Source organism: Haliaeetus leucocephalus, unplaced genomic scaffold, assembly GCF_000737465.1.
Source record: "Haliaeetus leucocephalus isolate CR32 unplaced genomic scaffold, Haliaeetus_leucocephalus-4.0 Scaffold173, whole genome shotgun sequence".
Classification (NCBI taxonomy): domain Eukaryota; kingdom Metazoa; phylum Chordata; class Aves; order Accipitriformes; family Accipitridae; genus Haliaeetus; species Haliaeetus leucocephalus.
Genome location: NW_010972609.1, coordinates 1,166,937 through 1,194,912, shown reverse-complemented (window position 1 = coordinate 1,194,912; position 27,976 = coordinate 1,166,937). Strand labels below are relative to the sequence as shown.

At 39.0% G+C, this 27,976-nt stretch overlaps 1 protein-coding gene across 1 annotated transcript in view; it reads left to right on the top strand.

Moving 5' to 3' along the window:
• The window catches only part of ANO1 (anoctamin 1, calcium activated chloride channel), a 45,851-nt gene extending 30,943 nt beyond the window's left edge, over positions 1-14,908 (top strand). Inside the window, exons 15-26 of the mRNA XM_010563683.1 lie at positions 623-700; positions 1,783-1,857; positions 3,187-3,388; positions 4,125-4,236; positions 4,875-4,932; positions 5,042-5,142; positions 5,595-5,740; positions 7,177-7,329; positions 9,564-9,616; positions 11,288-11,472; positions 13,284-13,389; positions 14,386-14,908. Of these exons, the coding sequence (XP_010561985.1) occupies positions 623-700; positions 1,783-1,857; positions 3,187-3,388; positions 4,125-4,236; positions 4,875-4,932; positions 5,042-5,142; positions 5,595-5,740; positions 7,177-7,329; positions 9,564-9,616; positions 11,288-11,472; positions 13,284-13,389; positions 14,386-14,646 (1,530 nt within the window). The 3' untranslated portion in view covers positions 14,647-14,908. The remainder of the gene's footprint in view (positions 1-622; positions 701-1,782; positions 1,858-3,186; positions 3,389-4,124; positions 4,237-4,874; positions 4,933-5,041; positions 5,143-5,594; positions 5,741-7,176; positions 7,330-9,563; positions 9,617-11,287; positions 11,473-13,283; positions 13,390-14,385) is intronic.
• The last annotated feature ends 13,068 nt before the right edge of the window (positions 14,909-27,976 follow it).

Here is a 27,976-nt window from a genome sequence, read left to right as displayed (position 1 = left end):
GGCCTCCAAATATTAGAGTATGAAAGCTTAGCAATTAAGAGAGGATTTTTATTTTTTTTTTAAACCAGACTATTTATAACTTTCTGGGCTGTGTTCAGTTTGGATGTTACTAATTTGGGAAACGTGAGAAAAGGAGTTTTTTCTGAAAGACTTGGTAATTATCTTTCATTGGGATCTAGAGTGTTAAAGTTCAAATTCAACAGTTGTTGAAAGAGTTGTGTTTCTTCTTAAAGAAAAAAACCCTAAAGCTAAACCAGAGATTGCTCTTATTTTTTTCAAGAGAAGTCCAAATAAAAAAAACATATTTTTTAAAGGAAAAACTTTTTGGATGTTCTTTATACATCATAATGGAAAAAGAATGGCACAATCCTAAACTATAAAGGGAATATCCTTTGCAGGATCGCTTGATCTACCCCAGGATTTGGGGCAAGAATTTGTCTTGTTGTTGTTGTTTTATTAACCTAGAGCTGAAACACAAAGCCTTAAGCAAACTAACAGAGCATTCACTTGTGGCTAAACTGCTATGTACACTGAGTCAGTAGAGAGTATATAGATTAATTTAGCAGTGCTTTGTAATGCTATATTGCCCGATCCTTTTTTTGTTTCCTTTGACTGCCATCAGAAGCATCGGTATTTTCCAGAAGAGACAGCAAACAAATGGAGAAAAAGAGTTAAGACAGTCATGGCTGGGGTGAAATTGGTTCTTTTTATTCAAACTTATGAAGAAACTCAAATTATGAGTAATTATGGAAGACACAAATCAATTTGTTTTTGGCTGTTGAACCTTTGTTTAATATTCACATTCAGTTCTGGGTTTCTTCCCCTCCCTCCCCTTGTTTCTTCCACACTCTTTGGGACACTGTTTCTATGCATTGGGAATGGCACTGCATGGCTAATCTTAGATTTACCATCCTGGACGGACGTTACGTTTTGCAGTGGAGCATGGGCCGTGTGTTGAAAGAGTTGCTTGCACTTCCTTGAGACAATGTGCATGTAATAAAAATAGAATTTGATTAATATTTTTACGTTCATTATAACGCGTGCATCATCTTACGTAATGTTCCTTTTGTTGTTTATTTTCTGGTGTTTAGAAACAATTCCCGGCATCAAAGTTTATGAAGGACTCTAGATGAGCAATACTGTTCTAAATGAAATTTTTATAGCCAAGTTCAGGCAATACCTGGTTGACTGGATTTAGGGTATCCTATAAAGAATTATTTATTATACATGTGCATCTTAACTCCTATTGGCGTGGTCCATTGAATACCACGTGGATAGTCAGGTAGTTAAAAATCACTCATATTGAAGGAATTTCAAGTCTTATCACACACCAAAACAAGACCTTCCCTGTCAACTGTGCATTCATCTTGGAGTCGCTCAGTCGCGTACTTAATCAGTGGAACCAGTTGTGCAAATGCAAAGCTGCAAATATTAACTGGGGAGGGAGAGAGGAAGAAGGAGAATTTTTCTAGGGAAAGCAAAAGAAAATATTTAACAGTAAGAGAGATCTTACTTCATGGTTTATGACAGCCTATTTGCATGTTTCCTTCAAAAAGTATACAGAAAAATCTGGTTTATTTATACTCGCAGTGCAGGCGCTTGACCAATTTGAACCTAGATACGGAGTAAACAATTTGCCTGTGTGGAATTGTAACTGTAAACACTGTGGTTTTGCATCTTCTAACTGGTTGTGTATTTGCTAGCCTTTTCTTCCCCCTCTGTTTTGCAAAATCACACACTCCATCTTTATTAAATGTACCCTTTTTTCTCCCCAAATTTTAGACAGATAAAGAAAAGCTGACATGGAAGGATCGTTTCCCAGCCTATTTAACCAATTTTGTTGGCATTATCTTCATGGTAAGCATAACCTGGAAAAAACTGAAATTTATGTTACCGAGTCATTGTCTAGAACAGAAGTGATAGAAAAGTTAGTGAAACAGTGACAGACGTCATCAGATTGATTTGATTTGCAATGGCTTTTCCCCGGTGAAAAAATTCAAGCATTTTATTGTTTTATAATCTAAAATCTTTTCAAGAGCTTGGATTTCTACTTTGGTCTCTCTCTGCAGTAAAGAAATAAGAGTACCTGAATAGGGTAGGGGAAAAATGAGGGCACGGACACGGAAATTACCAGCACCATTGATGGGACAAAACTTAAAAACTACAGAGAGTCCTCTTGGAAAATAGTCAGGAAATAGAGAATGGCCTCATTTTTATACCAAACTTCTTTGAAAGAAATGAGGTGGCCAATTGCAATCCTGATGGCAAGGATTTTTAATGCATCAGTCAAATTTGGGGTTATACCCTCTAACAGGAGAATTGCAAACAGAGCACTTATTTCAGGAAAAAGGTAAAATAATGACAAGAACAGCCTTTTTCCATTTACTGATAAAGCATCAGCATTTAAAACAAATTTTGAAGGAAATAATAATGATTCAAGACATGGAACAGATTGGGAGATGAATAAAAAAGCTTAAGCCCTTTCCAAAGGTAGAATATACTGGACTAACTCAGCATTTTTTTTAGCAGGGGATAGGGATTATGGTTTGGTGTTTGGGTTTTTTTTAATATTTGTGTTTTCAGAGAATGGGAATGCAGTAAATCTGATCTTCTCAGCTGAAGAATCAATACCTTATAAGAATCACATTTTAAAATTATTCCTCTATTTAAGCAATGAAAAATTGAGAAAGATTTTGTGCACCTTTACATTGCCAGGAAGTACATTGATTTATTCAGATTTAATTTCAGTTTGGGATTATGACAGCATAGTGAACCTGTGTAGGGTGTTTAAAGGCTTGTGTGCAGACTTAAGCTGAAATACTCCTCTCTGCTTCAGCCCTGGCTTTCTTTTATAATAAAGCAAACCCACGCATATATGCTGTTGCTGTTAGGGCTGAAAGGAAGCCCGCTAATACTTTTAATATAAGCAAGTAGTTTACATTTAGGTGCCTTTAAAAAAAAGCCTTTTGCATGTGATTGTGGCATCATTGTATCAATTTTTTCATGTGATGATCAAATTACTAGCAAAAGAGGATCTTTTTCCACAGTTCATCAAAGCGATTGGGAGCCTTGATGCAGAATTGGGTGGACTTGGGATGTGGCCCATTTTTAAGGTCATTGCTAAGTCCCAGGCAAAGTATTTATAGTTATATCTTTCATAAGAGGCTGTGCTGTTCTTACTTGCAGGTTGGGCTGACGTTCGCTATAGTGTTTGGAGTCATCATATACAGGATCTCAACTGCAGCGGCACTAGCAATCAGTTCAACTCCCTCGGGCCGGTCAAGCGTCAGGGTCACTGTCACTGCCACCGCAGTCATTATCAATTTGGTTGTCATCATCATCCTGGACGAAGTGTACGGCTGCATCGCAAGGTGGCTAACTCAGATCGGTAGGTTTAAATCCTCAACTGATATTTGCTAGAGCGATTTTAAATGAGAAGACCCAGATGACTGGCTTTCATGATTAACTTCAAAGTGGTGAGCAAACCCAGGAAATTCAAATGTGCAGCTAAAATTCCAACCAGCTACTTACAAATATCAAAACGCACATGGATTTGGCTTTATTTTTAAAGTTTTTCTTTCAGCAGTGGTAGTGCTAATCACTAATCCGGTTATGGGTGACGAGGATACAGCAGAAATTCCTATACCTAATCTTGAGCTTCGTTCTTCTGTATCACACAATCACTATTTTCTTTTTCTGCCATTTTTTAATTGGCATAAGACATGTCGAGAAATGCAAAATTGTTGAGTGCAAAAAAACACTGTAGAAAAAAATTTTTTGAATAATTTCCAAAAATCTTCAGTGACAAAAGGTCCAGAAATCTTTTTCAGATAAGTTCTTGTCCATCTGCAAGTGATTGTCATGGAGGTCAGCCAGATGTGGAATGAAATTAGAATTACTGTTGTAACACATCTGAATGGTGGGATCCTCAGCAGGTTGACCGCTGACCTCAGTGAGGCCATATTGCTTTTTTATGTGTATATATATATATATATAGCTATAAATATATACCTCTTTGTTTAAAAGAGGGCTGATGTTTTCCAAAGTCCACATGTATAATATCTTGAAATGTTCCAGGTAGGATAATTCCTTAATGTTTCTTATCCATGTCACATTGGTTCCAGAGGTGCCAAAAACTGACAAGAATTTTGAAGAGCGGCTGATTTTCAAGGCTTTCCTGCTGAAATTTGTCAATGCCTACACACCCATTTTCTACGTTGCTTTCTTCAAAGGCCGGTGAGTAATGCAAAAGGCTCTTCAAGGTTTTGACTTGTTGCTTATGAGACAGCTGTAGCTGAGCTAAGACCATAGTTGGACAATAAAGTAAATCTGGATTAAAAGCTCCTCAGTATTGACCCAAAAACTTTGCAGCCTCATGGAATAAAGCAGAAACCTGGTACTCTACCGTTTCAAATTTGTTAAAGCCGTTTTGTTAAGATAACTTTGTATGTTCAGATACAATCCCCCGCCAGGCTATTTACCATTGTCTATTTACCACTCTTAACTTCAGATCATAGCAAGTATCATCCCTTTTCTTGCAACCAGCATGAAAGCACAAGGCTAAAATAAATACTCTGTGTGGCATGTTCCAGCTAATGCAACAGAAATGAGGATTACCTTAGAGGATTTCTGCCAAGATGCGCCTACAATATTGTAGGACACAAGACTTGCAGTTTTATTGAGTTGTTTACTCAGTAAACAGGACTTACTCTTCAAAACAAAACCAAAGATAATTATTCTCATTCACTTTTTCAGGACCAAACATTAGGTGGTCCCACTCAAAGGCATAGAGGTTGACATAAATTACTTTAGGGTTCAAATATAAAAAGGATAAAATACATACGAAGTTTATAATTCTAACCATTGTGCCCTAGATTTGTTGGACGTCCAGGAGACTACGTCTATATTTTCCATTCTTTCCGAATGGAAGAGGTAATTGCATTTTTACCTGTCTGTGATCACGTTGGGTTGGGAGCACTGTGTGCCCCTACCACAGGGATGCAGCAGATGTTCTGACTGATGTTTCCTCTGTCCACCCTAGTGTGCTCCAGGCGGTTGCCTAATGGAGTTGTGTATCCAGCTCAGTATTATCATGTTGGGCAAGCAGCTGATTCAGAACAATTTATTTGAGATTGGCATCCCGTAAGTAGTGACTTTTGGGGTTGGGTTTTTTTTTTAAACACGTGGTTTTTATGATGCATGGAATACACTGTGTATCTGCTGCCCCTTGACGTGAACGTGGTTCATAGGCTACCTGCAAGATTTTTGCAGTAAGCCTGGGTCTGCTGTATTGCAAATACCTGCAGCCTCACCGCAACTGCATCCAGCAATGCGGATGTCTTTGAAAAGTGTTAGGCAATCTATTGCTTTCCTACTGGTTAGCAAGAGGTGTAATACTGAACATGTGATTCGATTATAACCGTGTTTCAGTACCTGTATGTCCTGATCCCCGATACTTTTAGGGTATTGTGGCTCTTGTGCAGTTTTGATGAAAATGCGTATGGACCTTATGGTGTCTGTTAATGTAAAATAACTGAAAAACGGGCACTGTGACCAGAATGGCATGCTAACTGAATCATTTCCATTTCCCCCAGAAAAATGAAGAAATTTATACGATACATGAAATTAAAGCGTCGGCGTTCTTTAGACCATGAAGAGCACATGAAAAAAAAGCAACGTTATGAAGTGGACTATAACCTGGAGCCTTTCGCTGGACTTACCCCTGAATATATGGAAATGAGTGAGTGAGGTGGAAAGAAGGCATTTGAAACCATAATTATTCTAATTGGGATGGAGAGCTGAGGTTTTTCAACTGTAGATTTGGTGGACAGTGGATATGAGGCATAACTTAATTATTAAAGTGTATAGTCTCGGACTGAAGCATGTTTCAGCCAGCCACTGGCTGCCACAGGGATGGATTGTGCTCTCTGCTGTTCATGAGCCCTTTAGCACTGTATTTGTAGATATTTTCTTTCAAGCCGTGTGACATGTCAGTGTCAGGTTTCAAATGCAAATGATTAAATGGCATAAACTTGAGATTGTGAGGCATATTTTATCATCAGTTGCACCCTACATTGGAAATAAGTTACTTAATTCAGATTTGACAATTTCCACTGCATATTCTCACACCAAATTTTTTCTGTTTTCTGAAATCCGGACTAAATCTTCTGAGAGGCATGCGTGCCTGTAGACCAGGTTGTACCAGACAGATCACATACTTTTTTTTTCCCCAAGTAATGTATTATGTTGAGTGAGTGATATGGAAATTAAGCACTGGATGTCAGCTCTACATTGCTGCAGCTGTACAACCACATTTCTTTTCCTACTTTCAGTCTTGGAGAGGCTGAGAACTGTTTGACATAATGCTGTTTGCTACAGTGTCAGACATTCCTGAAGGATCTGTCTTAAAAGAGCAACTTTATTTAGCATTTTAATGAATGATTAGGCAAAAATAGTGGTAAAGGATAATGAAGTATACTAATACCAAAAACTGGCATGCCCAGTAAATGCAGAGGTGAATTAGAATATCTGATGACCTTGATGTTCGGAGTAGTTGAAACAGATTGAAATTTAATGGTACAAACTATGAGGTCATGCTGTCAGTTCCTAAAAATAAGAAAAGATGCAGTTAGTGAGATCAGCATTTGGAAGTAACAGAGGAAGAGAAAGATGGGGCTCTGACGGTACCGGGATGGGTACAAAAGCAAATATGATCCCAGACTGTAGGAAAGCAAGTTATTCCCAGTAAAGGCAGAGAATCAGACATGTGCTTTTCAAAGCCCTTAAGTTTCTACACTTCAGAAGAGAAAGCTTCCAGTGGGATTAGTGAGGGCTAAAAACCTGCTGGGTGGAGCATGGCAAGTTTACGTGGAGCTAACACGGTCGCTGCTGTAATCCCACTCCTTCAGATCACTCCTGTGCCAGCCTCGCCATGGCAAAATTGTTTTAGGAGCTTCCCCATCCTTCTGGTTACTTTGCCTTGCCTTTTGCAAGTGGAGCAACTGGTCCTTCAGTGCCGAAATGGAGCAGCGGTCAGGCGCTGTGCCTGATGCAGAAAATGGGATTTAGTCTCCCAACACGTGTTGTTAGAATTTGGGGGGATGGCACTGACATGAGGATGCATGCATTCAATAAATACTGACCACAGCCATTGAAATGGTTGCTTTTTCTTTTCAGTTATTCAGTTTGGATTTGTAACTTTGTTCGTTGCATCCTTCCCGCTGGCACCTTTGTTTGCTTTGTTGAACAACATCATTGAAATCCGTCTAGATGCAAAAAAATTTGTTACTGAGCTGAGGAGACCGGTAGCAGTCAGAGCAAAGGATATAGGTAAGTGCATGTTGCTATTGTTATCCCTTTTTGTTTATTCCCAGATTGATGGCAGGATATTATTATGCTGAGTTAGTTTCATTAACAGGAAGATATTTATAGAAAAATTCAAACATTAGACTGTGGCTTAACTGTGAACTGTCATACCTTATCGAGGCTTTACTTTTAAAATAGAAAGACCAGAGCTTGAAATTCAGGTGAATATTTTATTAAGTAAACAATATCACTTTTCAAATCAAAATGATCAGTACAATAGCAAAATATCTTACATGGTTGTGCACATCAACAGTTTTTCCTGGCAACGGTTTTCTTGCAGAAGCAAAAATTTCTGCATTTAATAACTCTGGAATGGGCTGGAGAAATACACTTGGGAATGAGAGGAGACTCAAAAGTCTGTGGGTAAATGTATCCCTTCGTCCCTACTCAGCATGAATGCAGGAAGGGTGAAGCTTGAAAGCTGCAGTGAATCTAGCTGGAACTGGGCTCTGCGGTTGTATGGTAACAACAGACCAGTCCTCCCCTTACTGCGGGGGGCTAACAGCTATGGATATATGTAATGAGGAAGCTATTTCCCCCAAATGTTGGTTACTTACAAGTAAAAAGGTCATTAAAATAATTGTTCATATTACAGAGCAAGTCAGCAAGAGCAGAGAAGTTTATGTTACCAAACTCGGTGTTCATTCTGGTATTGAATGAACAGGCAGAGTTTTTCCTCGGGCTCTTCCTTGTGCCCTAGGATCATCCTAGAGTTGAAGAACACATCATATTTTGTCATGCTATTGCCTTTACCATGACACTGCTTTTGGGGTGTTTTGTGGCTGGCTCATTTGATGCTGCAGGCTAAGGTTGCTGGTGGAGATACTGGGGGGTTGTTCTTGGGGTTTGTGTTTTTGTTTTGGGGGTTTTTTTTGGTTCTGTTTTTGAGAGGGTGTTAATTGCAATTCAGTCCCACTCTTGTGGGTGAAAGAACCCCACTTCTTTCAGAGACATCCCAAAGTCAGAGACCACGAAATGGCCACAGACAAACCAGACAAGTTTTTAGGGGCAGCATCAGCAGAATCGGGAAGGGGAGAAGGTCCCACCTGCTAAAGGCAGTGGGTAACCACTGGCAGCAAACAGAGGTCTATCTCTGCTTCCACTCATACTATAATATCTCCTCCTAAAGTTCAGTTCCGTACTCTGTCCAGGCTGCCTTGTGTATGCTGTGCCAGAAGACCAAAGCTATATGAAGTATGAATTAGTTACCAAGCAAGGGATTTGGCCAGGTTGGAGGAGTCTTCCAGGGCTGTCACCCTGTGTAAAGCCTCCTACATCTTGTTCCTCTTCAGACCCAGAATAGGAGAGTGGCTCATCGGGGCCGTAACCACACGGATCTGGTAGCGGCCCTGGATTTTTCCGTCAAGACTGAATCTTGCAGTTTGAGTACTTCAACTAAGGAAAAATTTCCAAGCTGTCACTAATGAGCAGGAGACGGTCAGAGAGGCCAGGCACAAGGGTGCACGGCCACATACACGAAACCAGCACTTTATCTAGGCTTCCGAGAAGCCCTTCCATGAGGAATGGAATCTGGAGATGGGGAAGGGGCAGAGCTGTGGGACTTCATGCATCATCCTCAGCCTAAATCCAGAGGGGTTGAACCTGAGTCCGTCTGGGGTCAGCTGGTATTATATTTTGAATGCACAGAGCCCACGCTGAGGAAACCTGTGTCTATGCGGTTTCCAAATGCAATGGAAAAATCCCATCGAGTGGCTCCACCGGAGCTTTGCTTTCTTGAAACTGAGGTAGGATCAACAGTGATGAGAAGGTGTAGAAACAGATTCCAGTAGATCCTTAGAGCTGGTAGACCAGTATGTTCTGCACCATGTGTGTGGAGGTTCCCACTCCCTATCTGTAGCTTTCTTATTCTCCTCAAGCATTTGAGAAGTTTGAATGAAATTTCATTATTTTCTTTTCTACCTATGCCAGTATTCCTCTATCTCACACTTGCCTTCCTCTTCTTCCTCAAAGAAGCTTTTAGCTTAAAACCTCAAAAAAATAGGTGCCTAAACATAGCTTTGGAAGACAGAGTTGGGCTCCCTTTGCTTACAGGTCATTAAATTAATCTCTTATAATTTGTTCATTTTTTATTTAAAATATAACTAGTTCGGCAGAGTCTTAAGTACTCCTAACACTGTTAACTAAATATGTAATTGATCTAATTCCACCTCAATTTACATGTTGGTCTTCTTCCTTAGGAATCTGGTATAATATCCTCAGAGGTATTGGAAAGCTTGCTGTCATAATAAATGTAAGTAATTCGGCATGAATAAAATTTGAATTCAATAGGCTGGCTTTTCCATTCTGCTCCATTAGTTTTATTTCAGCATAAATCCCTTAAAATCAAGTGAAAGTACATGATTTAGAAATTTTCTGAAATATTAAGATAATCAGATGCAGTGTTTATTTTAAAGTTGTGATAGTAGAAGCAATAATATAAAATAGAAAGTAATCATTGCAGCTTTTTTCCAGAATGTTTTCATAAACCAGTTTTGTCCTTTAAACAAATAAGACCACAGCTGCTTACTTTTGCTCTTTTGAAATACTATCACTAACATGATGTACTTTTTAATTTCAATGCTAAAATCTGTTTAGGGTCCAGCAGTCAACTAGGTGTGAATTAGCTCAGCTCATCAGAGCGCAGTGTCCCTCCATTGAAAATCTGGCCTCGAACTGCATTGCTCTCACTCAGATAGCTCTGAAAATCCATGAAAATATTTTTGTTTACTTCAACAGTGAACATCCCAGCCCTTAGAAAATTTTAGCACCCCTTAATAGGTTCATTTATGTACTTATCTAATATTCTATATGAATAGACATCCACAATGATGATCTTCATTGCACCCCACATGGGGAAAGAAGAAAAAAAACCCTGAGTAACAAGCTGAAAACGTGTTTGCAATGCAGCAAAGCAGGGGCTGCGTAGGGCTTACTTGTCCACGGGCCCTCTCGGGTTTTTTGCCATTATCCAGACTGGAAATCCCTTCACTTTGCCCACAGGTGTCTGTTGTGCTATGGTCAAACCATTCTTTTGGTTATTTGGTATGCTGCCTTAATTTGTCTTTAGCATTTCTCCTCTTTTCCTTTGGAAATAATTTCTCTATTTTTTTCTCTTTTCTTCCATGTAGTCTCTCTTCATCATTATCCAGTGTTATTTTTCCCTCTTTGATCTGTGTGCTACCCCCTTTATCATAAAATAAGTAAAACATTTTGTACTGTGTTTGTTCCACATGTACATGAGATTTATGCCAGTGAGAATGTTTCATAATAATGATAAATGAGAAAGGATAAAGTTATAAAGAACTCAGCCGAATTGGCTGTCTTGCATTTTGTGTATGACGTTCTTAGAAAACCTTTTTAAATAACCAAATAAAAAGCAATTTTTGTGACCATAAAAATAAAACTTGGCTTGGTCTGCTCATCCTTTTATCTTGATGGCGTTAAAAAAACCATACAATTAATGGCCTTTTGCAATGCAATGAGAATTTAAAGAGTCAATTCACTGTCAGTTGTTTGCAGAACACAAAAATACTTGGAAATCCATCAACTCGACCTTATACAATGCATCAGGGACAAGTTGTGACTGGGGCACAGGGAAGCAGCGCCATGTTTTGCTTTCCGCTGGTGCTGGGGGGTACGGCCGCTTCATTCTCTGGGGAGTTCAAGTTGTTATCCACGTAGAAATCTCAGTCGGCGTGGAGCTCCATCTAATATTCTGCAACTCGGAAGAGTAAGCAGTAAATACTACCTTGTTGCAGCAGTGAATACTCCATTTTTAGGGCCCTGTGGGCTGCAGCATCCCCCCTTGTTTTCTGAAGCCGTCCCTGAGTTGTGTGAATTGTTTGGGCGAGACATACGTGAGGATATTATTAACTTAACCACTGCCTGAATATTGCGCTCACTCTTTACTCTTATGGCTTAGGCATTTGTGATCTCATTCACATCCGACTTCATTCCACGCCTCGTGTACCTGTATATGTACAGTGAGAATGGCACCATGCATGGCTTCGTGAACCATACACTATCTTCTTTTAATGTCAGCGATTTTCAAGCAGGAACAGCTCCAAACGACCCCATGGATCTTGGCTACGAGGTTCAGATATGCAGGTACTCTCTTGAGTGATAACCACCTTTAAGTATTTTCACAGCTGACTAAGAATGGGACAAAGTTTTACATGCCCTTGTATTTTCAATACTTTTTTAGCACCTTGGTAGCCTTTTCTATCAGATGGATCCATTGCCTTGAACGTCTTGGCTTACCTATTAAGCAACCGCAAAACCTGAATATGTAGTATTGCTTATTTTGGGAAATAGAGATTAGCGTTGTTAAATTCAGTGTTTGTCCGTGCAAAGATTTTTATTATTATGTATTCCCTTTCTCAGGAAAGGAGATAAATAATGATAAACAGCACAATGATGCTTTAAGGGAACAAAGTGATGTTACTCTGATGTCATGTTGTTCTATCACATGCTATTGATATAATGACCATGACTTCACAGTACACCTTTCTCTTTTGTCTGGTTTCTATACCGATTCCTGATGAGAGTTATAGCATCCTTATCTGCACTGGAACTTAAGACCTACTTAAATTGTCATCGTACAGGAAATCTGCACGCCTGTAACCATTTCTACATATTCTTTTAATTTTTATAGCAAAATTATTGTTGCATATTTCAGCTTATGAAGCAATCTAGGTCAGTGGTGAAATGCATGCTTTGCCTAGGCTTCCTTAGATATGCATCATCTTCAAAACAAATGTTTTAATGCTTAGGATTGGAGACCAAAGCCAAATACAACAGTGAAAGCACTTAGATCAGCAAAACTGAAAGGGGGACAATGGGGGTAAGAAAAGGAAGAGGAGAACAAGGAGGGAAGAGGCATACCGGGGGAGAAAAAGAAAGAAAGATGACTTTGGTATACATATACTAAAAAATTACACAAATTGGCCAGGAAAAAACCCCACCTTTATAATTGCATTATTTTTTAATTTATATTCTTTATAAATTTGAATAGTGCACGTTAATCTGCTGAAATGGCTGCTAAAAAAAAATTCACCCTGAGATGAAAGAAAAAAACAACCAAAATTGCATATGTATTAGCTTTGCTTGCTTTTGCTTTCTCCTGGTTTCCTTCTGGTGATCTTTGGGCTCAGGACAAACAAGGTTGGCAAACAGGTTTTTAGCACAGAACTTACAGAACGGAAGTGTTAGTGTCATGGCCCAGTACAAAAATGCCAGGTTTATTTGCTTTCAAGTCACAGCCTCTTTCTTCTTCCCATCCCATCATTTGTTCCATAACCCAGGGACTTTTAAATCATTTGAAAATATGGAGCCCTAATTCTTTCAAAATATTGAAGGAAGCTGTGGTTTTAAATTTAATATATTTTTCTTGGTCCTATTTCTAACAAGTTATTGTTGATTAGGTCATAGATTTTTCTGTAAGCCATAGCTAAGGCAAAATTCTCACCTTCTCTCTATATGGCAAAATTTAGCTGTGATCTTTTGCTAATCATGAACAAGGAGAACACCACATAGCATAACACACTCTGGATCTGAGATCAAGATTTTTGTCTTTAAAATTAGTCTGAAAAATATATAGGTTTGTTGTTTGGGGTTTTTTTACCAATCTTAAAATAAATTATTTGAGCTGTGTAGTTTACTCTGTCTTTATGCAGAATTTATATTATTTGTACTAATCAGAGGGTATTAAGACTGAAGACCTTTAATTTTGAGTAAAACTTGAAGGCTGTGGGCATCTTGTCTTGTGTCTTGTTTCTGAGAGGTTAATACAGCATAATGCTGTAATAGTGAACTTGCTTTTAAATGGTTCGATTTACTGTTTGGCTTTTTGGTATTAATTCCTCCTGGTGCTAAAATTTGTGAATGACATCACTGATTTACTGAGTCTTGTTTTGCAGATACAAAGATTATCGAGAACCCCCCTGGTCTGAAAACAAGTATGACATTTCAAAGGATTTCTGGGCTGTCCTAGCAGCAAGATTAGCATTTGTGATAGTTTTCCAGGTAGGTTCTACTGCAGGCACTTTTTATATGAGAAAGAAAAAGAGTTATCATATTTCTTCAGCTACATAAGGCAAGCCATCTTTTGGAAATAAGTTATTAGGCCAAAGAAAATACCTTCTTTCTCAGCTGTTTCATGGAAAAGCAAAGAAATTTGCCCATCCTCATTCACCCTCTTCCTCCCACCCACCCAGGCCCAGATATATCCTCAGTGGAAAAATTCATCCCCAGGGATTCCCTGAACTGGTTTGACACAGAAGCAACTTAAAGACCTTAGTGAGCAGCAAAGCACAAGGCTGATACTAATTGGGTCCCACCAATTTCTCCAGTAGGACATCAACAAATTCACTAAAGCAGCATAAATTTCATCCAAAATCGTTTCTAGACCTAGCCAAGAAATGAAATTTCCAAAATTTTCCCAGTTAGAGTTTTACTTGTGTCTGAACAAGAAGGCAAAATCTTGTCATTTTTCACTAAATGACATTATTTGATCACAGCGGTGGTGCTGGTTATTGTGACACAAGTGTTTTAAGTCTGCCTTATCTAAACAACTTGTTTCAAAACTTTCATTCCTTTTTTTTTTTGACAATATATGTATCTTTCTGTGAAAGACCTTATTTTTAAATCAGAAGCATTTCATTGGAATCTATTTCACTAACTTTCATCATTTTACCTCTTGTTATTTGCTTCTGCCTTTCTGATGTAAAACTCGTAAGCCATTTATCAATGACAATATTTCCTTTGGATTTCTACGTGGCTGTGACAGCATTTGCACAGAAATCAGAGAGATCTGTGTCTGTCATTTTTCTCTACTTCTAGCACGAACAAAAAGTTGAGGTGAATTTGGCTCAGTACTAGGCTTGTGACATGCAGTTGAACCCAACTCAAATACTGTCCTTTCTTCATTCTTCCTTCCCAAGTACACCGAAAATGGCCCCTTCCCCTACAGTCATCCTTTCATTTGACCTTGCTGACATTTTCTCACAATTTCATTTTCAGAACTTGGTCATGTTTATGAGTGACTTTGTTGACTGGATTATCCCAGACATTCCCAAGGACATTAGTCAGCAGATTCATAAAGAAAAAGTTCTCATGGTGGAGGTCTTCATGAGAGAAGAGCAAGGGAAGCTGCAAATGCTAGAAACCTGGAAAGACAAGGACAAGAAAAAAGGTGAAAACTGTAACAATCACAGCCCCAGACTCTCCAGGAGCCACAGCGGGAGCTTGTCCTCCTGCCATTCATATCCTCTTGACGTATAGAAGAGGAGGGAGTTGAGTATGTCGGGGCATTCCACTGATACACAAGCCATCGCGTAAAGGGCAGGACTCAATTAATGGACAACCTGGTGCATGTTGAAGGATGTGCTGCCATTTCGCTCCCATCTTTGTGAGAAATGCTCTTCTTACAAATATGGAGGACCACATTCTATTTCTGATAATGTTGTTGTTTTTTCTTTTGCACAAGCAGTAATGCAGGGAATTTTTATATTTCATTGATAGATAACACTATTGACGTTGGTGTGCATTGATAAATGCAGGTACTTAGTATGTCTTGATAGAGATATTCTCTGAGAATTTGACCTTAGCCTATTAATTAACTAACTAAATAAAGGTAAATTTTAAGTAATAGTAATACTACTAATTTAAAATACTTTGGGAACCCCAGGCTTGAAGGTCCATGGGGTAACTAGATAACGTATATGCAAAATCAGCTTTAGAGTGTGCCCTGGTATTCCTTTTGGCAGGAGAGAAACCACGTAAAGCCTACCAGACTGACTTGCTTTCCAACATAGAGGGTTTAGCTCTGCTGGCAGACATCTCTGTTGGAACCTGCAGGGCTGAAACGAGCGGAGCTCCCGCCGAGCTTCAGAGTCACACAGGTGCGTGGGGCACTCGTGGCAATCTGCCGTGTACCCGAGACCTTCACCGGGGCGCTGCTCTCTTCAGAAACATCAGAAAAGTGAATCTGGAAAAGTTTTTTTTTTTTACCGATGTACGACTGATGTGGATGAAGCTACCTCAGTGCCCCAGGGTGCATCAGGTGCGTTTGAGCAGTGCCCCAGCGGCTCCTTGCTCATGGCCAGGCAGCGGCAGCTCCGTTTCGGAGATCCTCCCAGCAGGTAGATGATCACAGAGCATTTTGTTAAATGCCCTGAATTAACGAGCACACGTAGAGCTCCAATTGACTCACACTGCCCTGCCTAGTACTCAGACACTGTTGTTGCTGAGGAAATTCCCTTTTTCCTGTTGTTTTAGCACATGCCTTTCTCAGCCGGGTTTTTCTCTGTAGCCCTCGATCCTCTGCAGGAGAAAGGAGTCTGCACCCGTTTTTTTTTCACAGCCAGTTGCCCCTGCAGACTTTCTGCTGTTGAATGGCATTTCCCAGAGGCTGTGCTGGAGGAGTAAATCCAAAACATGTCCCACTTACTGTCTTCAGTGGAAGTTTTGCCTGCACTGGGGCTACAGGACCAGACCTTCAGTTAGTTACAGGACTTTTCTTTTGTCTTAAAATACTCTATCTTTTGTACAAGGAGCTTCCTTAAAGTATAAGTCTAAAATCCTTACTTACGATGCCTAGCTAAATCCCATCAGTACGACTCTTTTTAAGCATAGTACATTTTAGTTTTGCTTTGTCAAACGATAAACTGCACTTCCAAATAATATCGGTGCAATTAACCTCATTTCTTTTATTGCTTTGTCTTGTCCATGGCACTTGCATTACAAATATAAAACTGAAAAATAAAATAAAAATGAAAGATTTCTTTAAAGTCTAACTACTGTATGGTTTGTTACAAAACCAAGCGTCAAAAGACTGTTTTCAAGAGAAGTTAGTTATTTCTTTTTTCCTTTTCTTTTTTCTTTGCCAAACTAATTTAAAGATTAATGCTAGAACTTAAGAAATATGCCATATTTAGCTTTTGATATATTTATTTGTTTTAAAGTATGTGATAAACTTGATATTTTTCTGTAGTCTCTCCAAAGAAGGTACCAGAAAAGAAATTATGTGGAAGAAAGAAAATGGTATTAACCAAATATTCTTGAAGCTTATTTAAAATATTGATCCAACCAAAGATTTTTATTAATAAAGGGCTTATATTTTGTTAACTATTGTTTCTGTTGTATTTTGACTTGCAGGAATGTCACTATTTTTAGAATTTGTAACTTATGATCGCTTACTACTGTAGGGCCAAATCCTGCCTGATTTATTCACGCAATAAGCATTATGCCTGGTAATAAGTGTTTACCAGATCAGGCCCGCTGACTGCAATAGGACTGTGAGTGGGAATAAATCAAGCAGAATTCTGTCCATACATTGTGTTGAAAAAGTGTTCTTCCTCTCATTCCTTGGTAGCCCAAAAGATCCAGAAGAAAGTCAAACGTGAACTGCCTGTTCTGAAGAGAAATCTTAGGGGAACTTCCTTGAAGGGAATTTCATCTGTAAATACTTAGCCGAAAGTATTCCCAGCTTAATACTGACATTCCTGTAAATGGTAGAACTATATCCTGAACACATACTTATGAGAATTTTTCATTATTTGCTGAAATCATGAAATAGTAACAGTTGCTTATACTTTCTTTTGTACAGTAAATTGTTTGAAATGGAATTTTGTATATAAAAACTGTATTACTACTTAGATAACTATAAAACTCTTTCATGGAATCATTTTTTAAGAAAAGCAAATATATACTAAATCTGTTTTAGTTCGTTTTTTTTTTTTTTCTTTGAACACCTATTTGAAATAAACTTAAATATGCAAGAGCTTCTCCTGTCAGGGTCTGTTCCCAATCCTCCTTGTGCTCTGAGTGTGCAACTATGAGTACTGTTAGATTTGAGAAATACAATAATTTGTGTTACAGTTTGCCTAAAACTGGATCTGCGATGCCCTTTCCAGTGCTCCTTGTGTACTCAGACAGCAGAGGCCAAAACTGAGATTTGCTTGCAGGTATTGACTACTTCATTTATAGACATCTTCCTAACAACGTCGAAGGTAAATCTTGTGTTCAGCTGCTTTAGATACCCACTTTGAGATTAAGCGAATCCCACCTAAGTTGCATCTGTCTCCAAGAGCACAAAGGGATGTTTGCCTTCTAGCGCAGACGTAGACGGCTGCACCATAGACTTTGAATATCAAGTGATGGATCTTAGCCTGGGAGCTTTAATTTTCTTCTGATTTTAGTCTTTGGCATTTAGCAGAACGTAACATGTAAGAGCCTTCACTAAGACATTTGAAATGAGCTCGTAACGAGGAAGAATGCTATTTGGTTTGTTCATTTAAATTGAAAAATGTATTCATTATTAAGAAAAAAATGAAATGGTAAAACTAAAGGAATGAAACTCAGGGATTTCTTGGACTGTGTCTTGCTCAATGCAGCTCTGAAGGGAAGTAGCTGAGGAAGCAGAAATGCTACACTGTGTACATCCCATTTTTATTGCCTTGTGGGACCTGTGCAAGCAAAGCTGGGCTCAGAACCTGACTTGCCGTTTCCAATTTTTTCTCCTCCTCCCATTTACCTGTTCTGTGAGAAGGCAAAGCATGAGCTTTCACACCAATTCTCCCTTTCTACCAGAAAATATTAATGCTCTAACTAATGAAATTTAGTTAGAAGGTGGGAATTCTGTTCTGAGATAATGGATATGAAAACCAGAAGCAGGTAAATCACTGCCTCGTTGGTAACTGGTTTGGTTTTGTCATTTCTTAAAGACAAAATAGTAGATAGGAGCTCATTAGATAGAAGTTAATGCCTTCCAGAAAACGGTTTGCGCTGCACTTGCGGTACTTTTCGTGAAAGTTTTTTTCATATCTGTGATGCAAGTAGAAACAAGTTTTGGTTTTACCAATAGCAAATCTGAGGCAGGATTATGCTAGTAAAGATTCACTGGAAGAGGGGAAAAAAAGGAAAGTTGATACAGAGAAGTGGGGATCTGGAAGTGACCAAGAAATAACTGAAAATACCTCGATGTGACTCACAGCTACCATACAGGCCAGGTTTGATGAAAGATAGCAATACTTGTATTCATACAAATACAGCTGAATTCTGTATTGATTTGACTATCTCCACGATGTGCATTCAGCCTGGTTTTGGCATGCTTCTGCCACAAAATTGTAAGTACAAAACCCCATTTTGCTTTGATCAAAGGAAAAAAAAAAAAAAGCCAAAACCTATTGTATCAATGTATTAAACAGGAAAATCATTATACTGGTATACTTGGTCCAAGAGCAAATGCAGACAATAGTAGGAAAAACTACAGCTGGAACTGGCTGTGTAGACCATTTTTGAACCACTACTAAAACATGCTGTTTGCTTTTTGCTACCCAGTTTGTGGCAAAGACACAACTTCAGTCGGTGTATCTGAGGAGGAAATCATACCCACCCTATTGTGTTGACAGTCCGAGTCTGAATCTTCTGAATTTCCATGTCATTGTGTTTCTAAGATACTGTCTTACAAATATTTTGCAGTCTTAAATAACTTAAGGGTGAATAAGTCTCAAGTCAAGGCACAGACACATTTCTATTTTTAAACCCTCAGTGCTCTCTGGTCCTGAGCGGTTAATGATCTTTTTGGCTGTTGTGATTTCCAATAATAAAAGAATTTACTTCTCATCTTGTTACCTCAGGAGTCTGAATTCTCCTGAAGTTTTGTAGATCACTTGAGTCCATTTATATTTTCCTAGGAAGTCTTCAGAGTAAACAACTCTTTTTTCCTTTTGCCCCTGAAGAAACCGTGTCTTAAAATTTATATGGATTCCATTCAAACTCTGGTTCAATTCTTTGCACATTTGAGTACTATTTATTTCATGACCAAACACAATATGCCATTTTTAGTACAGCAGAGAAAAACCAAAGTTCTTTTTTTACCCAACAGGCCTTTCTGAAGGAGCAGCTAACTATTAATGTGGCTTCTTTTTAATTTTAAGCTCTTTCTTTATTTTTTAATACCATGCATGCCGCCTGATTCGAGGCCACCTGAAGCCAAAGAAAATATTTCCTTTGATTCCCTTTGACTGCAGCACACTTTGCATGAGACTGAGCATTGCTTATTGAATGATTGGTTCCACTTACAATAAAAATTTGTGGCACTTACTGTACGGTACTTTTATAACGCAGAGTGTCAGCTAAAGCCAAAATATATTGATACAGATGAGTTGTGTGAGCAGAAAAGAGTTGTGCACGCTGTTGTGCTAGCTTCCACAAGGTAAAGGCTCAGAAAATGAAAGGCATGACAGAGTCATGTGGACTTAGTTACACAAGTTTGAAAGTTTTGAGGTCATAGCTTTCACCTGCTTAGTTCCGCCTGTGTGAGAAAATTCATGCCAAAATGGAAACGTATCTACCCCGATGCTCATGAGAAAAAGAATCAAAACACAAAAGATATAGCAGAGTGCTTGTGCTGAACAAACTTAAAAGCGTAACAAAATCAGTTTTTCAGAGCAAGAGTTAAATGCAGGTAGTTAAGCAATCTTTCTTAGAGCAGAAGAAAAGGTTATTCCCTGTTTTTACTTCTAAATGAAAAAAGAGTTCCCATCTTCTCTAGTTGAAATATAAGAGATGGAGGCTAGGGAAAAGGTGCCGATAGGGAAGGGAGGAAGAAAAGGCTGATGTTCTCAGATCCAAGTTAGCTGGCAGATCAGCCACAGAAGTTGCTTTTCTGGAAAAAGAATTGCTTCCTAAGATGAGGCCATCTTGTAAGTAGGTTATCAGGTAGCCTTTGCCAATGTTTTTGTTGTGATGTGCAATCTCATCCTGCCGAGCAGTGCAACACTGTTGGTCTTGTGTTCAGATGAAAGCTGGAAGGCTTTGGTCCTTTGGAAGGAAATGGATGAAAACAGAGTAAGAAAGAGAAGACCTTTCCAGAATCAGTGAGGGCCTGTTGACTGTGCCTTCTCCACTGATGTGCTGAATCGCAAATAATACCGTGATCCTCGGCGATCAAAAATAAACAGTTCCTGTAGGAACACACTTATTTTTAACGTTGATCAGAACGATTTATAAACTCTCACGCAGCTCCCGACATTGAAGTTGGGTCCCCGTTGGTACAAGCCCTGTGGTTCTGTAGCAGGTAAGTCTCTCAAGCCCCGAAGGCGATGTGCAGGTAAGTGGCCGATCTGCCTGTGCTGCCCGCTTTGAACCGAGACGGCAGCGTTGCATCATCGCGGCACAGTGCTCACGAGCATGGAATTCCCATCTGTCCTGGTAGGAGCGTGTAATTAGATGAGCAGCTCACATTTCTTAATGTATTAATCTTCAAGATACATCTGTAGGTAAAGAAGGTAGGTAATTATAAGCGATTAACCATTAAGTGGGAAAGTAATAAATTTTAGCAGGCTAGACTACTCCAGGTTTACTGCGTGACCTCTCAGGTCAGCAAGAGATGGTGTGCGTAACGAAACGGCTCTGCAGTCTGGTGGATTCTGGGCCACACTCCTAGAGTTATTTAGGTATTTTACTCTACTCAGGCACTGTTGGGAGTGGGAGGGAGTTGGGAGCAGGGAAGGAACAGTGAAAGTCCTGAGAGTAAATTAATGTGAATTTCAGCTACATCTTCTTCCTGGCTTCAAAGAGCTAAAGAAGTGGAACGGACAGTCAGTTCTGAAATTCTGCTAAACCTCTTCACTTCTCTTTTTAGTTTTACTTCTGAATCCGAATTTCTCCGCATCTTTATGATGCTTGTCTTTTAGCTCTGACCAAAAAGAGCTGTAGGGCTAAGCTGGTAATCATCTCTGGGTCTTCTTGTGGATAAGAAATGACAGTTAATCACTTCCAGGTTCAGGTACTTGGCAAAGATGTAATACAGGCTACTTCTGCTTTAAAAAGCCTCACTCCAAAATTGGTGAATAACAGCAAACCTGTATGTTTATGTGTATATTTGAGAAACAAGAGAGGGTGAGCTTGGCTCTGATCTTAGGTTGCAAGTCATTTAATTTCAGTTGTATATCTGAACAAGAGCAGCTCAAGAAAAAAGAAAATGCAGTACGTGAATTTTTTGAGGGTAGGCAGACAAAGCTGTGGTGTGTATAACTTCCTTACTTCTTCTAAGGTTTACAGACTGAAAGGAAAATATATAAATGCTATATATTGTATTATATTAATCCATGCTTCTCTCAGTAAGTCACGCTCCTTCACAGACTTTTCATCTCTGGGAATAAATGCAACAAGTTTCCATTATGTTTGTGTATGAAAATGAACTCCAAATTGTGGCTTAAGACTAACTTGTATCTGGTTCTGACTACAACGCTGCAGACTAGCTCAAATTAAAGTGTTTCTTTAGAGAGCAGAAAATAATACTTCCCCCCCGCCCCAAGAATCAAGGGAGGGGGATGACGAAACCAGATTTACTTTCTTATTTATTGTATCTAAATCCCTATGAGTAACTAACCTAGTCATATCCTGTGTCACTTAATGGCTGCATAAAACTATTCACGTTTTAAAAGGAAATGAGCACTCTGGATAATAACTGTACTGTGTTTGAGCAGACAAGGCACTCCCTTGCTAATCGGATTTGAAAAAAAACTTACACCTTCCAACTTCAAGGATGGTGAGATAATGACTCAGACGGAAAATAATGTACTGGCACATTCTTGAAGGGAAGAGCAAATATCCACTGATCTTTACTCTAATGGGTAATTCTACTGCCAATCACAGATATCTAAGGTAATACTTGTTTTTAGGAAATGTATCCCCCCCTCTTGGTTTGTCATTATCTCCAGTCACTGTAGTGAGCTCACAACACCTGAGTTTAACTGAGAAATCAAGCAAGTGTGGCCAGGCTCATTCGTTTATATTTATTAAAGTGAGATTTTAGTAACTCTGGGAGACATTTAGAGGCCCATTTAGATATTTTCTGGTCTGTGAAGTGGCCATTCTGCAGGCTGGATGCAGAGACATAGCTACAAAAAAGGTTACATTTTTCACACCACGTTCGTGACAATGACCAGGTCCCAAGCAGGGTCTGTTAATGCAGAAGAGATTAGAGCTGGAATATTCACAGATTAAAAAAATAAATCCCTGCTGCTACTTTTTCAACTGCAATGCTCTGTAGCAGACAATTGAGTACTGCTGTACCCAGTAGGAAAAGGGGGGAAAAAAACCCTTTCCTTAGGTGGGAGAATGAAGTCCTGTGGTACAGGACTATTTGCATGCTTGTAAGAAATACTTCCAAGTGGTGCAAACTAGTGCAAAATTGATCCATTTTTGAAAAAAAAAAAAAAAAAAAAAAAAAAAAAAATTAAGTTAACCTTTTTTATAGCTGCTCAGAATATTGTATTTTCCAATGCAGAGAAGGAGACCAAAGAAAAACACCTCTGTTTATTTTCTATCCAAAAAAATAAATCTTAATGTGGTAAGTATTTACTTTTTCATGTTTTTTGGGGGAACTGGCAATACAGCAGCTCAGGAAAATAAAGAACAAATGTGTATACTCTTCAGAAATTAATTAGTATTAGCTTTCAAGCCTGGCAAAGCAAACCACTGGATTATTTCCCTGGATGAATAGCAACTTCCCGTTCTTATCTTAACTTCGTTTGGTTCATTCTCAACCAGTCACAGAGCCCACCACTGCGCAGTGGGGCAGGGTCTCCAGTATGGGTTTGAGAGTCAGTGGGTCGGAGCAAGTGTTGGACTCGCAAATGACTTAAGTTCGGTGGCTCTTCACCACCCTAAGGGAGATATTTCGCCTTCAGACCCACACCGGTATCTTTGTGCGGCACTGCAGAAGACAGGTGTGTGGACGTGCCTCAGCATAAGTTAACACGAGATTTGGCATCTCTATATCATATTCTGCTGTAGGTTTATTTCAGGAGGAAATTGCTCAGAATAGCTGCCTCACATGGCAATTCTAAGGTAACCCTCAGAGAGCAGACGCTTTCAGTGCTCTACATGTCGGCTTAGTCTAGTTCCAGCAGAAACCAAATAGAATAGAAATAGAAAGGGCCCAAAAAGAGATCTAATGATAATTCACTGCTATTTGGGGAGTTTTTTTATTTCCTCCCTGGCTTATTTCACAATGACATTCCTGTGCAGACAACCCTCATTTTCTGTTTTCTCTGTTCGTCTGTTTTTCCAAGTGCAAAATTGATGTTGCAGAGCTTAAGTAATAAATACGGTTTAGAGGAATGAAATGTGCTGGTCTAATATATACACATAGCTTTATTGACATGTGAAATGTTTGTCTGAATTATTTCATACTTACATGGTATGATGAAAATTCACTACAAAAATAGGTAAAAGGCCAAGTCAGAGGTTTTTAGCAGGAGAAAATAAACAAAAGTCTATAATTTACCCTGCCCCTAAAGTTAAACTAACTTCTTCTGCCAACAATAACACAACAGAACTATATCAACAGAATTATATCAACACTTCTTCTGTTTCAATATTAAGTTCAAGCATCTGTTAACAACTTATTGCTTGTTGTTGTTGTTACTTGGCCAGATCTTTTATCTGTATACAACCTATTCATGCTGGAGTTCACTTTCTTTTCAATACTTATTTACTTTTCCCACACTCTGCTTCTAATTTTCTCTCTTTCAACCCACAATAATTTGACATTTCTTATAGGCCTTTTTGTCACAGACAGTTTTCTCCTAGGATCCTAAGTCTCTTCACAAATAGTTTCTTCACTAGAGCACTTCTTTCTACACTAGATGTTATAGCAACAGAGAGGTAGTATCTGACAAAAGAAACATGGACAGATCAATTCATTCAAAAAGAAAATGCAGAAACTGTCTTGTCTTTTCTGAAAATGTACATTGTAGGATTTTGCAAACAACAAATGAGAGGCATTGAATAAGTACATTAAGAAATTTTATGGAAATCAGTTTATTCACCGTGGGAGTAAAAAAGCAAGCAAACAAAAAACCTGTTATTGCCCAATTCAGATAGCAGGGAGGGGTTTGCATTTTTTTAATACTGCTCTTATCTTGAAGACAACAAAGTAAAACTGAGATGCTCCTAATTCCCTTGAGAGAGAATGGCAGTTATAATAAAAGAAGTGTACAACTGACTGGACCTCAAAAGAGAAACAATTTCTCAGCACTGAGACAGGATTAAATATATTTAGTCTATGCCAAGAAGTTTGTCCAACCTGTGTCTCAGAACTGTCAGGGATGAGAATTTTAAATTCACCCTGGGTTATTTGCGATTGAATTCCCTGATAAGTTACAAAAGTTATCAAAGCTGCTTCATTTAAAAACACTGTACCTCCTAAATACTCCAGTTCCTATGGTCTCAGGCAACTAGAAACTGTATCCCACCATGTTTCTCATTACTCCCTCAAAAAGGCAAGAGTACGCCCCTCTCTAGCTATGGGGCTTTTGAAAGCACCGTGCCTTCCACCTGCAGGGTGTGCATCAGCATATAGATTTCTTTTATCACAATGGAATGCTTTGAATTTTGATGCCACCTCCACTGTATGAATATTCCCCTTTTTCCTTCCCCTTGCTAAAAAAAGAAAAAAAAATACCCCTTTGGCAATTCTACCTTCCCCTGGACAATCAGCACAGCCAATTTAATAAGTACCATTAAGCAGCTTGTAAAGAAACAGCAGCAGACCAGCAAGCTCTCCTTGACTTGATTCCAGCTCCTGCCTCTGAAGATAAGTATTGACTATCTCTTCATCCCACATATTATTTAAAGCAACTACACCATCAAGTCTGTCAAGATACAGTCCTGATCCATTGAGTCACGTCTCTCTGCTCTGTAAAACCATGCAGGAAATCCTACAGGAGCACATCTTTGCACCTTACAAACCCAGGAGCAGAGCTTTACCTCATGCAACAGGACTGACTAACAGCAGCGATTTGAGCTTTAAAACTTATCAAAGGTAAGCAAAGTATGTACAAGCAGTAGGTATGTAGCTTAGAACAAAAGCAAAGAAGAAGAATACATGTATTAACACCAGAAACTCTACCAATGTAGAGTTTCTTTGAATATCTGTGTTACCATCTCTGATTTGAGCGTGCCATGAACTGTGCTGGAGTAGCTATGTTGCAATCAGCATCTGAAATCGCTAGATTGAAACTAGTACTAGTGTGTCAACAGCAGGCTGCAAGCACATCCCTTGTTAGAGAAAAGGGGCTGGCTGAAAAGAGGAGGCAAGCTATTAATATTTACAGAAAGCTATTTGTCATATCAAGAGTAAGTTGCTTGACAGTAATAGAGAAAACAGTCATCAAAGGTGGACTCAGCAACTCGTATACTTGTTAATGAGCGCTAATAGCAAATCAGATTACATCAGAGAGATTGCAGCACCTGCAGAAACTGTCAGACATTTCCACAGCCCCACAGCAGATCAGAGTACGATGCTAGAGCAAAGAAGATGGGCCAGCCAGAAATGTAGGTTGCCTTGGCTGGAAAACACAAAGCATCTTCCAAAGTTTCCAGGCAAACTCATCTCAGTCACCTGTGGTTCAGTACAGCCACATACATTTTACCAAAACGTTTACTATTCAGGGCATGTGGATTAATATACCGCTTTTTAAAGCAGCTGTTTAGTAAGTCATGAACCCTCTCAAGCAAACTTTCAGCCACCCCACGTCTATTCACATAACGTGACGGCGCACAGGCCTCACAAAAGGCAGCCACGGGCTTCGCCGTTTCGTGTCCACAGTCTCTAAATGGGTGTTTGTTGCCTGAATGGCCTGGTGAGCAACTCCTCACTGAAGGCCCGGCAGAAATGAATCGGTTTTTTCTCTCTTTGCCCTGCTCCTCCAGCAAAGACCATAAAGTCGAAATGCTCAGGTTGAAACACTCCCAGGCTTCGAGCTCCCTCTGCAGTATTTTGTAAGGAATCGTCTTGCCTCAAGAAACCTCTAAATTATTTGGTTAGGAACTGGATCATTCATAGCACTTAAATTTCTGAGAAACTTACCACTGAAATCTGAGCTAGTCTAATAAATCATTTCTATTAAGTTTTATTCAGATGTGGAGCGGTTATAATCTGTTGACCTTGGCAAATACTTTCTTTGCTGAAGTCCCATGAACCGCTTTCAAAGGAAATAACTGGAGGAAAGCAAGTTGCTTGGGTATTTTCATCTGTGAATGTGTCAAAGTAGAGTTAATGGGTCAGATTCAGACATAATAAAAGGAACTACTAAATCACTATGCCAGGCATTGAGTGAGTTTAAAAGCATTTAAGCGATGATTTATATCTTAATTAAATGATGATTTGTATCTTTTAGTTCCATGTTTGTTACTAATTTAGACTCCCTTAGAATTACACTAATGTATGGAATTGCTTTCACACCTCCTTGTACATCAGTGCTGAATCTGGCCGCTAAATTCCTATGAACCTATTAAAATCTCAGTTGCTGTTGCTTTCAATTGCATGTCAAGGGATAGAGAATAAAGGTATAAATTACACTGATTTAGACTTTCCTCACGTAGCCTTGTCTCTGAATTCAGCCAGCTGCCATCACCAGGCACAAACTATGCATCATGTGATTTGGGTCCTCCTATTTTGTAGTTATATCTTCCTTGGCAAAATTAAAATGAGATGTTATTTAACTGGATCTTATACTTCTTGTAATGTTACTAGGGCTTACATCTGCTTTCTAAATTAATCCACACACTGCAAATATATTTCTCCTTGGCATCACACTACCCTTTTTATTAATGTTCTTTCCTTCAGTTTAAAGTATGTTCAGGCCTGCAGAAAGAAAATACATCTCTCAACTCAGGCACAACACATCCCAGCTCAAATTCTTAGTGCCAGTTCCTCTTGCTGTTTACTTTACCATGAGACCCTGCAACAGGTTCATTCCCTCCAATTTGCAGCATTTAGGGACTAAACAAATTTTTTTTTAAACAGGTTTAATATTTTACCTGAGAGACTGGGAGTAATATGTAGGTTAGCTGCTTTTTAAGGATGTCAGATTAGATACCCCGACATCTTTCCTCGATGAGGAACATAAGGCGTGGGAGGGGAAAGGAGGCTGACGGAAGTCCCAAATTTATTGTGAATTTTAGGATTATCTGGTTAAAAATCAAAGAAGACATTGCTAATGCTGTAGCAAAGGAAATTATTTTAAGGGAATGCTTACTTGGAGGAGACGAGGCTGCCCAATGTTCACATAACGTGGGAGGATTATATGGGAAACAAATCTTGTATTCAGTATGAAATATGTATTTTCTTATATCGTTGTGCCCACTGCTGTGGCTGCACAGATGGGCTTCATGCGTGTAGCCAGTTCCATATATTGGCTCTCTTGACCATGTGTAAGCCTAGCTCTGCATAACAGACTGAAACAGGATGCTGAAAATCTAGAGGTTTTATCTAAGGAGGGCTTGTGCCTGTGGGAGTTTTGGAAATATTTTGGGAGTAGGAGTTGTTCCTCACGTTGGAATGTGAGACTGGAGAAGGAGATGCGGAAGATGATAACGCTTAAGTGCGGGTATCTGAGACAGCAATCTTTTTATGACAAGGACCATAGGTCTATTTGTGTGTTGCAACAATAATAAATTAAAGGCTGTACTGGAAACAATTTAGTAATGGGGTAGCTTGGTGAATCAACATCCCAGTGTTCACAGAAGGAACAAGGAAATCTCTGAACTACCTACACATGCTGTGAAGAAAAAACATTGTGATTTTTCTGAA